Here is a 14,266-nt window from a genome sequence, read left to right as displayed (position 1 = left end):
TGTCTGCCATTATAAATGCTATTAGGACATTATTCTTCTTAATGGCAACTGATCAGCATCAGTAAACTATTCATTAATAAAACTGTTCGTTAAATCCTATAAACTGTTAATAAGGCTCCAAGAAATTAAAGTTCCAGAGCACACCAGGATGCTCAGGTTGACAATTATTTAGTAATAGTTCACATTAAAAACAAAAGTAGGAGCAAATTACGCATTTCACTTATTGCTTCACCAGGTTCGCTCTGTTTTTTGTTTTTTGTCTTCCTATTACCAACAGCCGTTCCGTTTAAATCATCACGTTCTCATTAGCAGAGGATGAGACAGATGTGTTTCAACATTAAAAGTCAAATCAACTATAATATAATGTCTAAGTATGCAATAAACCAACAACAAACAGAGTTTTTAAAGGGTGCCTTGTCAGAAAGTGGTACTTAATTGAATAAATTAATTATATTCAGTATAAAATCCAACAGTTCGCTCAAGGCACTCTGCAAGTCACTGTCTAAATACTGAGTTAAAAATTAAACAGATTCACCTTGGGGGGGATTAAATAGGATGTACATCTTTGCTCTTACTGACTTAAATAAGGTCACCATATTCACGAGGTTGTCTTCAATCCGATAAACGCAGAGCCACTTGCAAACTCAGCAGCCTAACATGCAAATGTGTCAGTTTATTGATCATGTAATCAATTTGTGCTTGAAAACGGCTTTTTTTTTTACCGAGACACAAGTGGAAGACACTTAGATTCTGTCTTGTGCCTGCCTGAATAAGAAGCCATGCTTGTTATTGGGTGTATTTTTCATTGGGTAAAGTAGGATTTTATACTGTGACAGTACAAATCTCTTTCTTCATTGACTCAGTCACTGATATTCACTTAGAAAATGACAGTGACAATGTCTCTAAAACTGACAAGGACAAATTAAACCTGCAAGTTTTCTGCAGAACAATAATCATATCCTGAGTATGTTTCTTAGACAAACTCAATGACAGGAAAAATGTGAAGTGATAACATTATTTTTCCTGGTCTGCTTTTTTAGATTTCTGCTTGGTGCCAGACTCTTTCAATCAAAATATGATTCATATGTGCTCTGCTCTTGTCTTTTGTCTTTTCTGCTGCATCATTCAGTTTTCAACAAGACTGTCTAAAAAGGCTTTGGTTTGTTAGCACCCAGTGTGAAGTTGGGTCAGAGATAAATTTAGTTTCTTCTGTTAACCTACATCAAGTGGCTATATGGCACAAAAGGACTGGCCTGCTGGCAGTAGCCCCAATTTTGTGTCTGTCTCACTGTCAATGATTTATTACAGGGGAGTTTATACAAACTTTTAAAGCATCAAGTTTGAGGTATTTTACTTTAGATACTTTGAAGTCTACTGTTACAGCTGGTTTTTCTTGAGATCTTGATTTCAACGAGACTTCCTTAATACAGACGGGCTTAATGAATCCTCATCTGTTTGACAGTTCATGTTTGATTCCTGGTCATATCTTACATCTTGTCAACAAAGTGGTTTTGCTCATGATAAAGACAGACTGTAAACATATCTATGGCTTCTCCATGCACATTTAGTTAATGCAGTGCTTCTAAAAGCTTTATTATGTCAGCAATATTTAGTCATCACACCTTCAGTTGTGCCCAGCAAACCTCCAAGACGGTCCAGATGTAGACTTCAACTGAATGGAAATTCTTGGAGAAAAAAATCAAACTTCTGAGAGTTTACATTTGCTGTATTTGTATTCTTTTGTAATGCAATGGAGTAACATGTTTTGGGTGGATGTCTTCCTCAATGTATAGCTTTTTTTAAACAGGGAAGCAGTCTGTGCGCATATATTTGCAACAAATGAAGCAATGCAAGGAAATGAAACATAAAGAGCTGATAATACCAGACTGATGGCACTGTATTGACTGAAAAAAAAAGAATGTATATATATATATATATATATATATATATATATATATAATGAAAATTTTAGAAAAAATAAATTAAAACAAAAATAGAAATGAAAAAAATAAAAAAACAATAGTAATTACCACAACTCCCTAAAATAAAACAAAGCCACCACTGAAAAAAAAATTGAACCATAAAAAAAAAAACCTCAACAACTCTAGTCTCTAGCCTCACTTTGGAGCAGTTTCCTCTTTAAGTCGCTGCCCCTGTGAGCTGTGGAGATTTTTTTTCTATCCCCATGCACTGAACATCCTTATTAGAATGATTTGCACCAATGACATGCAATAGATTTATGTTTCCTAACTGTCCCCCTACAGCAGCACACACGATCAGGCCGTTTGTAAATCTTACTCACGGCACACATTGTCTCATTTGTCAAGTGCTTCTGACTCTTGTATAACAGCTCTGTGACGTAAACTTGTTGTGTGGCTTTTTGACTCCTGCTACTAAATGAACCGTCAGACCAAAGCGCAGCTGGCCCTTTGCCAGAGTCTCCCCCCTGGAGGATTACTGTTCTGGGACCAGCTGCTCTATTAGAACAAAAAGTGCCACATACGACTGCCTCTTTTCCCGTCAGCAGAGCCCACTCTCCATACAATGCTCCTGGAAAATCCATGTGAACAGACAAGGCCCTCATTGTCAACCTGATTGTAAAACGAACATATTTACTTGTAATTACAGTTGTATATTGTTTTTATTCCTGGTAACTGTCTATTGTCCTTGTTGTAACAGATGCAAAGGGTGTTGAAGGGTGTTGAGTTAAACCCTTGAAACCTTGACAGCAAGATGTCTTGATTTGTCTCAGGTCATCTGTACACCACTCTGTGTTGACGAGGGAGACATTGACCTCATGAGTCATACGCTGGCTGCAAAACAGCTGTGTGATTGTAGTGGGAAGGAGAGATGACATTTCTTTATTGATTAATGCGAGGGTGTCGTGAAAAACGAGGTTATTGACTTGATCCCAGGCCTGCACCCAGAGTCTTCATCGTGTCTTCACTATCTCAGCATTTACACCAACCAGCTCAACCATTATTCAGACCTTCAAATGGTATTTTATAATTATACTGACTCCAAACCTCTTTTTACTACAGTTTCAATGTATTCATCTGTCACAGACATGAGGAAATACGAAGCTATCTGTTTAACTCAGTCCTTAAAAATACAAGCCCTCTAACAACAGACAGAATCCCTTTAGTTGTTGATACAAGGCAATTTACTGTGAAACATTTGCAGGACCATGTTGTCGACAATACAGTAGCTTGCATGGCTTCATAAATGAGCAGTGTGTGTGCTTTTAATTGTGGAAATACAGCAGTTATAATAGTAGGCAGCTCTGCAGCAGCGCCACAACAACAAACGCTGCCAAAGTAAACACCCTGCTCACGCATGCAGTGCGGCCATGGCATAACCAGGGCATGTGATGCACACTGTGTGCAAAGCATCCACCATAAGGCCTCTCCAGTATGTACTTAATAGGAAGATGAGGGTCAGTGTTATTGATGGTATTCAAAATCACACTGTTCAGATTTCTAAATACCATGGTATACCATAATACCGTTATACCGCATGCCCAATACAACATGATACTTTAAGATTCAAGGAAAAGATAAAGAACTTGCAAGTGCTTTTTGCCTGTTTATATTTTAAATTCTAATTTACTCACCAGTTTACTATCTGTTCGCAGTTAAGACAAATTTAAAAAAAATGCTACTACTACTACTACTACTTAAATTTAATAGACAGTCATGTAACAATGCACCATCTGGATTGGACTCTGTACACTGGAGACAAGATTTCTGCTAGTATGCATTTTCTGGTTTTAACCCACTTTGCCCAGCCTCTCTCTGTTTCTCAACATGTCAGATGTTCGATGTCAGCAGCTCCCTCCTCCACTGCTGAGCTACTGTTCGCAGCTCTTATGGATCTGGGCCCACCAGGACGCTGATCAGCAGGGAGTGATTTAATTGTAATTGTCACCAAAATGGTGTCCTAATTGCTATCCTCCCTCGCAATTTTTCATCTAGAGTTTGCAAGGGAGATGAATTTATTGGCTTGCATAAGTTGCACTAAAAAGAGGGATGAAACCCTCCCGTTTAAATCATCCTCAACCAATAAGTCGCCTCAAGGCCGCTGTTGCCAAGGAGCTGCTGGCTCAAGGCCATCTGACCTGGCTGTCAGTCACAGTGATTTGTCCGCAGCCACACCCTGTGTAACTCACAGTCTAATCAAACAGCCTTCAATACTCAACATCAAGCTTTGGGTTTTCTTTGCTTCAGTGTGTAAACTGCAGCATCAGCTGAGGAGTTTTAATTATGTTTTCAGTCTCTTCTGCTGCATCTGTATGGCTTCATGCTGATTCTCAGTTTGAAATCTGTACACGTGTGTGTATGTGTGTGTGTGTGTGTGTTTTTTGCTAATATGCTATATTGTTCATTTTGTTTACACCATCTGATAACGCTTTGTGATAGTCCGCATAGCTGAGGGGGCGTCTTCACAATGCACGGCACCAAACTAAACAAACATGGTGGAGCTGGAAAGCGACACTGGACTTAACTATAAAAGTACTTTATTTAATTTTATACTTAAGTGTGTTTAACATTCTAACAGTATTTTATTCAACTTCATTATAACAGTAGTTTATGAAACTTTTTTATGGCAGCAGCTACTTTATTTGTAACTGTAGTTCGTGTAATTATTTTGTATTTTATATTAGTTTAGAGGAGATTTCAAAATATCATGATAAATATCGTGTATTGCGATATTGCCTAAAAATACTGTGATATTATTCTAAAGCCATATCGCCCAGCCCTAGTGTTGCATGTTTGTCTTTGTGAGGGTGCATTTTCCGAAAGTGAGGAAAGTTTGGTTGGTCCTCACTTCTTCGGAGGGCTATTTTAAGACTTGAGTTTAAGACAAACCAAAATTACATCAGAGAACTCGCTGAGATGAAAGCCCCCTGTTACGTCACCTCATGCTGCCTTGTCTCAGTCAAAAAGTTTCACATGAACACACCAAACTGACGGCCAACTGGTGGGTACGTTCTGCGCCCGTAATCATTATTCAAAATGGGATGCCGGAAGACCGCCATAGTATTAGTTAGCCAGTTAGCACATTAACAACACTATCTAATGTTGAAAGAACAAAGCATGTTTGCCGTGCAGCAGTGAACAACAAAACAAACCATCAGGAAAAGTTTTTGCGTCAGAGCTCAATGGCAGAAGAAAAGCAATCTTTCTTCATAAAATGAGTTTGTTTCGACCTCACTTCCTCTTGACTTTAGCAGTTTTTCTTACATTTTTCAGTTCTGTTTGTCTTTTCGTGTGCTGAGCTGAATTTTCAATCAGAGTGATTTCATTCACAGCCGGCGCCACTGATTCAACATGCTGAATTGGTCAGATAAAAGCTGAAAAGGGCCAGCGGTGTGGGACATAACACAGCGAGGGCTGCAGGTGCTCGCTGTCAGCCCAACATGGGCGGCGGCCGACCGACCATCGGCTTTATGTCGTGTGTGCATTTGGTGTTTGTTGGTGTGTGCATGTCTGCACATTTACCCCATTTGAAAGTGTCACATAAGCCATGCTGCAAAGCTGCTTATCGGACAAGACTCATCATTACAGACAACATGATCAACAGCCGGTAATGTCAACAAACACAGTCTCCCTCCCCCACACACACACACACACAATGTCCAGAACCTTCGCTCTCGTCAGTGGTCAATATTTGATGTTGCCCAATCTCAACCTGACATTACTGAATAAAAACATCTGATTTTAGAACTTTGTCACTTTCTCTCTTGTATTCACACATTAAAAATCTCTCACTCACTTTTTCTCCTACCGCTACTTTCTCGCTTTCACTCTCACACACACAAATGTGAACCAACACACACACTCTGCAGCCTCCCAGGTGAGTAAATAGTGTGTGTGTCTGTACTTTGGAGCGGTGGATCCCTCACTCTGGCACTGAGATTAGGCTTTGGCTCTACAGTCAAAAGCAGACGGACAACCGACACAACGAGATGGCCGGAGTTTGTTTTCTGGCTTTTGTTGCTGTTTTACTGCAGGAGGTGTACGGACTGGCCGCTGAAAACACAGAGTCAAACAAAGGTAAATAACAGACAGGCAGGTATGGATTGAGGGGGCAGCCAAAGGTCAGGGACATACAAAGATCGGAAGAGGCTGGAGGTCAGCTGGGCCTTTTTTAAAGACCTCTGACCTCAAGTGACGCTGCTCAAAAATGTAATTCCCTGTAGTTTTGAAAAGCGGTAAAGTCACAATAACGTAAACCACAGGCTCTTACAGTCAGATTTCAAGTTTACAAGGAGTGAATGTTTAAGAAAAATACCACTGAAAAGTAATCTTGAGTCTGGTGTAGTTTTTTTTTTCACACGTCACACCAGCAGTGTTGGAAAGATTTGCTTTTGATAGACTTGACACTTACATTTGATTACTGTTTGACAACTGTAAGATTAAAAGTAAATACAAACGGAGAGGCCTGGCTCAAAGATATTGTGAATATAGTGTAAGACTTCTCTCTAAAGAAATGCAAGGGGGGAAGGGATAAGTGCCTGCTGGTGTTTGAAAAACTATATGTGGCGTTAGTTTGATTAATTAGTTAATTGTGGTTTGCTGATGAAATTGTAAATAAATTGTCAAATTGTAAGCCTACTCCTTCTCAGAGTCACAACCCTGTCAAATCTTAACACACTCTGCCATGATACACATCTTTTTAGATTGAATGTGACTTACAGTTTCTATTGATATCTGTCTTCAGTGTCCATTGCAAATAAATGGCCACAAATTTTCTCTTATAATTAAAAAACTTAAAGCGATCGTGTTTTTAAGTTTTCTGAAGTATCAAAGTAATGCAGTGATAGCTGTCTGTAAATCCATGAGTACACTGAAACCAGGAACTTCTAATAGCTAATTTGGCACACTTAAAATGGTTCCTATCCACCAAAATGGAAAGAAATATGGAGCTTAAGGTCCAGATGCATTATGGGAAATGTGGCTCCAAAACATTGAGAATAATCACAAAAGTTGACTTGATTTTGTGCCAGACAGTGCCAGACCTTGAAAACCTAGAGCCTAAACGTAACTGCTGGAGAATCATTTCAAAGCTGTTACAATAATGCCTTCCTTGCCCTCTGTTACTTTTTTAGGAGCTGTGTTTGTGACCCAGCAGGCGGCGGACACCGTGCTGCGTCGCCTGCGTAGATACAACAGCGGCCATCTTGAAGAAGTACTTCATAAAGCCAACCTGGAGCGGGAATGTAGAGAGGAAACCTGCACCATGGAGGAGGCCAGGGAAGTGTTTGAAGATGATGCCAAAACTGTAGGTTACACACACATACACACACACACACTCTCTAATCTACCACTGTAATAAAGTTAAATGCTGTTAAGTGCTGTTAGGTTTCTCATTAATGTCCGTGTTTTTATTTCAGATGGCGTTCTGGGCCAGCTACGTTGGTAAGACAAATTCTTACAGTTACTCTGAATCTAAAGCACACTGTCACATCTGAACGTGTGTGTTTTATTCTTGTGTGTAGATGGAGACCAGTGTAAGCCACCCCCCTGCCAAAATGACGGTACGTGTGAAGATGGGGTAAACTCGTACATCTGCTGGTGCAAACCAAACTTCAACGGCAAGAACTGTGAGATCGGTGAGTGCGGCTGGCACGCTGGATATGAAAAACTCAAACAATGATCTTTACTTTCTTTTTGCTAACGCACATTCGTTATGTCATCAGTGTAGATGCTAAAATAATTAAGAACAACACACAAAATTCACTCTCCTCTCCCGCCTGTCTCCAGAGGTGACCAAGCAGTGTTCTATCAACAACGGTGGATGTTCCCATTTCTGCGTGATGAAGGAGGAGGTACCTGTATGTCAGTGTGCAGCTGGTTACAGCCTCGGCTCAGACAAGAGGACCTGCGAACCAGCAGGTAAAATAAAATGTTTAGCTGTATTGCGTTCTGCAGAGTGGTTGTTCAGGTATTTTATATGTAGAAGTTAATTTTCATCCCCATTTTTTTTTGCCTATATTTTGAATCCCAACACAGCCATAATTTCTATGCTCTGCTCAACCATTTCTGCACTGCACACATGCAGACTGAACAAAGACTGCATACATTTTCAGTGGTGGAAGAGGTGCTCAGAAGTTAAAAATTAAAGCATGCATTGAAGATCTTACTCAAGTAAATGAACAAACGTATTAGCATTAAAATATACCCAAAGTAGAGCAATCACGATAGAGAAATCGCCGACCAAGCGGCAAACTTCTGGGTTAGCGCTCCGCTATCATGAATGAGGATCAAATGATTCTTCTATACTTTTAAAATGTTATCAGATGAATCAAATCCCAAAAATGAAACTAATATAAGATTAGGAGAAATTTGTCTTTGACATATGAAAGACACAGGCAACATGACCACATACTTATACAATCAGACTACAATTAAAACACAGTACCCCCCCCAATCCATACATCCCAAGAATATTGCACAGTGCCCAGTAACCACATGTTGTACAGATGTCTTACCTAAAATAATTGCAATAAAGTGCTAAACAAAATGATTGCACAAAAGCCTTACACATAATAATGGCACACATACCCTGCATAGGCCAGTTCATAGCAAGTGCCCTACATCAGATATTGCGCAATGCCCTATACAAAATATTGCACATATATTACGCACACTCTCTCACACTCACTTCTCCTCCTGCGGTTAAGCACATCATTTTTCGGAGCTAGTGATGCTCAAAAAAATGTACCCACTGATTTACAGACGTCTCTTTCACAGTGTAGGTCTATAGGTCCAGTCTATCAGCAAATGGAAACAGTCCAACAACACTGGAGCCCCGCTGTATACATTTTGATACTAAATGACACTTTGAAATCCTGGTGTCAGCTGCTGTCAGTAAACTTCCTCAGACACAGACAGTCACAAACCAGAACGTAAGTGACTTAGATGCTTTCTTTAAAACAGCAGTAAGACAGAAAGCTGGACTCATCACGTTAGATTACATCCCTTTGGGCTCCATTAAATGATCACAGACTGGCTCGTAAACTGTGCGTTCCAGTTTATTGCTGTCAAATAAAGTACATAATTTATGGGTGTTGTTTACCGTGTGAACACTCTGGGTAGAGAACCACACAGGAAACCAACATTGTAAAAGAATGAGCTTCAACATGAACAGATGCAACCAGTGTTTGATTACACTGACCTTAACCGCAAAAAAACGTTTATCCTGAGTCAACATCTCTAACCTGCTGCATAAAAACATCAAATTATTACTTAAAACCCAACCGTGTCCCATACACCTAAATCGCCCATCAATCAATCAATCAATCAATCAACAATTTTAACCTTTACGCCTCAGGACTTTTGACGAACTTTCATTTCTGTTATCTTTCAGCAATATCCCAAATGTAGTCACTTTTTTCAACATTAGCCTGTGACAAATATAACAAACATATCAAAAGGCTGCTGGCAAAAAAATCTGACACTGTAATATTTAGTGATGTCTGGGAGACCAAACTGACCTTGTTTTGCTTTTATTTTTCCCTCAGAACAATTCAGCTGTGGTCGTGTAAACATTTCCTCCACCTCCGTCACCAGGTCACTGTCCCCGCGTTCATTCAACTTGACACACAGCTCCGAAAGAAAACACAATGCCAGCAAAACCCTGGAGGACGAATTCTATGACGACGATATGATGCACATGTATGATGATTACTATGATCTTCACACAAATGATTCAGACCCATCCAACATCTCTGTGGCCTCTGCAGTAAACAGACGTTCAGTGAGGTCGGTTTCAAGCTCCTCTGTAAAGCCAGCAGAGGTAAGCAGTGTCACTGAAACACCCATGAAGACGCTGCCTAACTGGGCTTTCTTCGCCACACTACCCACCATCACAGAAAAAGGCAACACAGACCAGAGGATTGTGGGAGGCGATGAGGCGATTCCCGGAGAGATACCTTGGCAGGTACTGTAGTGTGGGATGCAGATTAAAGAGGTGGGGATGAGTTCAAGGCAAATGGATGATATTCACAGGTGGGACGGACTCAAGGGCACTCCCCTTTCTTCCATTCAGGGAGGTAAAAAAACAAAACAAAATTAGTATTCCCGCCTCATGGTTATATGCATCCACGAACCAGTCAGGTTACACTTACAGTTTACATCCATTTCTGAGAAAACATTGATGCTTAAAGCAGTTTTATACAATCTTGGGCACACAAGATTAGTGTCACTAATTCGGTGGAGACCAATTGTCTCCCCATCTCTTCCTGAGTCATGACGTTGATGAATGGCCAGACAAATGTTTCTGCAGAAAATTATGATGTCACAGTGAGGGGTCATTGTGGGAAATAAGCTCTGTGGCAAATTAAGATTTTATGATATGTAGTTACTTCTGTCAGCTAGATAGTCTTCCCAAAGTATAAAGTATAAAAGCAATAGCTAAGCTAGTATAAAAGGAATTAATTTGCTAACATTTGGCTAAATTGATTACTCAGTGATCACATGATTTCACGTTAAAACCACAACCAGGCTGTGAAGCTGTGTTCAGCGTGATGACGCTCAGTCGTCTCATTTACCACTTGTTAGCTAGCGCCTTTTATAAGACACATAACAGCTTCACATTTGGGTCACTTACTCATATATTTTATGTGGCAGAACAAAACATAAAAGTCTCTTAAACTTCTTTTAACCACAGACTGTATTTTTGGCATCTAACATAAAACCTACCTATAAAACCATTGACTTTGAGAAGGAATTGGAAGTACTAAAATACTAACTCATTTCCAGGTTTTAGGACTCATTCGTGCACCACTCTGTGCCTTCCACTTTGGCTGTCGCCAGCACAGAGGCACTATCAAAACGTGAAGCTTCTTTTGTAAAATGAGAATTATTGCAAACAGTCACTGCAGCATCGCAGATGCTTGTCCACAGTGTCTTTGCATTTCAACATTTCCAGGTCACTGAGGCAGAAAATACAGCTTGAAAGGTGGAGTGAATAGAGGAGGAAAAGGCTGGAGTCAAAATAAAAGATTTGACAAAAGACGCTGTCGAGTTGCATTAAGGGATGTGTGGGATACAGGGGGTTTGGAACCCTAGCACATGCCTTTTTGCAAAAAAAAAAAAACAAACCTTAGCACTGGAGTCTGTATTTGAATGGAGGATAGATAAATTTCACTTTCAGTTCAGTCTTAAATAAGGTGGTTTTAGTAAAACTGGGGTATACAAGACTTGGATTATCTTGCACAGTTTGTGTAAGAGTTTATAAATTGACATTTTGATACAGTTTTGCTGATGTTAAACGTGGTTCTCAATCAATATTTTTTTTTAAATGCCATTTTCCATGATGTCATTCCAGAAAATTGAAGTTTTCTTCACAGCTTCAAGGTAACATGGCATGACTCGCTCATGTACAAATGGAAAAAAATAAAGAATTGAAAGAACAAACTGCAGCAGTGAGAAGAGAGAAGAGATGGAAAAGAGAAAATTCTGTCAATTCAGAAGTTTAGAAGGGAACGAGGAAGCAGCATGTGCTGTGATGGCACTCATTTCCTGCTCATAGAAATATTTGTGCATGTGTGTTTGCAGGTGACCCTGATGTCTTATTCAGCCGCTCTTCAGAGAGCGGAGCCTTTCTGTGGAGGGTCTCTGCTCAGTGAAATATGGGTCATCACCGCTGCTCATTGTGTGGTAGAGGCTCGTACCACAAGGAAGAATTTCTTCGTCAGAGTGGGTAGGAAAAACATTTTATCAATGCGTTCATATTCTAAATCTCTGATCCACATCTCTAAAGTTAAATACAGACAGACTGGTATTTTAAAGGACCACGTTGGTTAAATGCATATCTCCAAATTAATGTTGACCATTTCCCGAAGAACAGCTTTTCTATCTTCTGGGAAGTCATTGGTTACGATTCGTGTATGAAAAAATAGCTTGCACAACTTGACACTTGCTTGAGATAAGTAATCCAACAGTGAACATTTACTCTGCTTTTACCAATGCTTTTAATTATTGTGAAGCATTGCAGCAGCCTTTTAGTTGTTGGTACATTGAGTGAAGCTCTGCCAACTGATCAGAAGACTCATCACACACATTTAATCTATGCCTCTAGGTGAACATGATGTGAGCAAGGTTGAGCCTCCAGAGCGAGACCATGAGGTGGCAGAGGAGCATATCCACCACATGTACAACGACATGAAGTCAAAGTATAATCATGATATTGCACTACTGAAGCTTGCCAGTCCGGTGGAACTGTCCAACAAACGGCGTCCCATCTGCCTCGGCCCCAAAGACTTCACAGAGAACCTCCTGAGGGATTCCACCAGCTCTCTGGTGAGCGGCTGGGGACAAATTAAGTTCAGAGGACTGTTAGCCCCCAGGCTTCAGAAGCTGGAGGTCCCTTACGTGGAGCGCACAGAGTGCAAACGGAGCAGCGGCGACCACATCACGCGCTTTATGTTCTGCGCTGGCTTCCAAAGTGAACAGAAGGATTCGTGCCAAGGGGACAGTGGGGGGCCGCATGCCACCAAGTACAAAGACACTTGGTTCCTGACAGGTATCGTCAGCTGGGGGGAGGAGTGCGCCAAGGACGGGAAGTATGGTATCTACACTCGAGTGTCCCGGTACTACTCGTGGATCAGTCAGAAAACAGGGCTTCAATGAAATGTAATTAAAATATCAAAGTATTTGTATGTTTCTGTTGAAATATTACAAAAATAATACTTTGTAGCTCCTCAACCAATGTTTGAATTTAAATTTTATTAAAGAATCTGCAATCTTGAGATGCCACAGCAAATGCAAAATTTCATTTAATGCTCCTGAATCTTAAAAGCCCTGCTCACCACACAGGTGTTTCCGCTTATGTGCTGATTAGACCTCTGCTCAACTTAATGCTGGGTGGAGCTATACTTAGATGACATGTACAAACACATTGTTGCAGCCCCTGCAGGGCAGGAAAAAATGTGACAAATGTAATAAGAAGCTGCATGTCCAGCAGCAACAATGTTAACCTTCAAGTCTCAAGCAAGTAAGTTACTAAGTTACTTTGCTGAGAATCACAAAAGTGAAGTTATGTTTCTGTGATAAGTCAAACAAGACAAGTTGTTGGGTCAAGCAAGTCACAGGTAAAATCATAAAATATTCTGATAATCTGGTCAAATACTAGCTTTCAAGCTAAAGTTTGAACAGCAAAACAGATAAGTTTGCTAAAGAGATTCATGCACCTTTGTTGGTTGTGTAGTGACGGATGAAGTTGGATGTTGTGGTGTTGTGTAACTGATTTTTGAGCTGCAGACTTTTCATAACACAGTTCTCTTACAACCATCACTGACAAGGTAATTCTTGTATCCAAATTTTATTACGTTTTTTTAGACAAGCTCCCTCTGTGATTGCTGCATGTTGGCCTCTGCTGCATCCTAATAAGTTGCCAGTTTTATGTGCATTGCACTATAAATCACCCACTTATGTTTGCAAAACAACGTCTCAGTAGCTAGAAAAACTCAAATATTTCATAAAAACTGAAGCCTCTCAAGTGACGCATCTCAGCTCATAAATACAAAGTCAAGTTGAATCTTTTATCATTGTTAGTTAAACAAATGTGGGCGAGGACTTAAAATTTAATTGGCCTTTTTTTCCACAGCAAACATTTTGACTTGCCACAGCCACAAAGCACAGGTGTAATTAATACTGATAACGATGGCTCAGCTCATTAGCTTATCAGCCAAGGTAAGTGATACCAAGTGTGTCGGTGCATTCACTGTTTGAAGCTCTGTCAGTAAGTATACAAGCTTTATATTATATTGGGAAGAAATCACATCAGTCAGGTTGAATCAAATCAAATAACCCTGTGCTTATATTTTGAAAATAATCATATATATTATGCATTATAATACAAGCTTTCACAATGATTCAAAATATCAAAAAGTGCAAAATAAGCAACAGCAGCAAACAACAGTTTAAGGTGCAGTGGAAAAGACACATTACAGCCTGACCATTAACAACGTCGGATGTTACAGTAGAGCCTCTGGTGGATTTCAGATAAACTAAACATGGTGAGATGTTACTCTTTAATGAGTCTTATTGGTCATATCTTATTTAGACAGTCCAGCACTCACTATCAAGTGACTACAATGTTTCCACTGTGGGTGTTAAATACTGTAAAAATAAATCTTTATTCAGTGATAATTTTAGCTTTAGTGTTACCACTGGGTTTAACAGGTGTGACGTATCAAGATGCTGATTGAACAGCATCGTTACTACACAGGTGTTCCTTTTCAGGGTTACAATAAAAG

General features: G+C 39.9%; 1 protein-coding gene across 1 annotated transcript; it reads left to right on the top strand.

Moving 5' to 3' along the window:
- Positions 1-5,718: 5,718 nt before the first annotated feature.
- Positions 5,719-12,771, top strand: f9b (coagulation factor IXb). Its single transcript, XM_042498596.1, has 9 exons — positions 5,719-5,856; positions 5,938-6,056; positions 7,112-7,284; positions 7,397-7,421; positions 7,502-7,615; positions 7,767-7,898; positions 9,527-9,945; positions 11,565-11,709; positions 12,088-12,771. Exons 2-9 carry the CDS (start codon positions 5,969-5,971, stop codon positions 12,636-12,638), a joined length of 1,647 nt encoding a protein of 548 aa, XP_042354530.1. The 5' UTR covers positions 5,719-5,856; positions 5,938-5,968; the 3' UTR covers positions 12,639-12,771.
- Positions 12,772-14,266: the final 1,495 nt, after the last annotated feature.

The sequence above is a fragment of the Plectropomus leopardus genome, chromosome 13 (genome assembly GCF_008729295.1).
Source record: "Plectropomus leopardus isolate mb chromosome 13, YSFRI_Pleo_2.0, whole genome shotgun sequence".
NCBI lineage: Eukaryota > Metazoa > Chordata > Actinopteri > Perciformes > Serranidae > Plectropomus > Plectropomus leopardus.
Note: the sequence above shows the minus strand (reverse complement) of the source record. Positions and strands in the feature narration are given on the sequence as shown.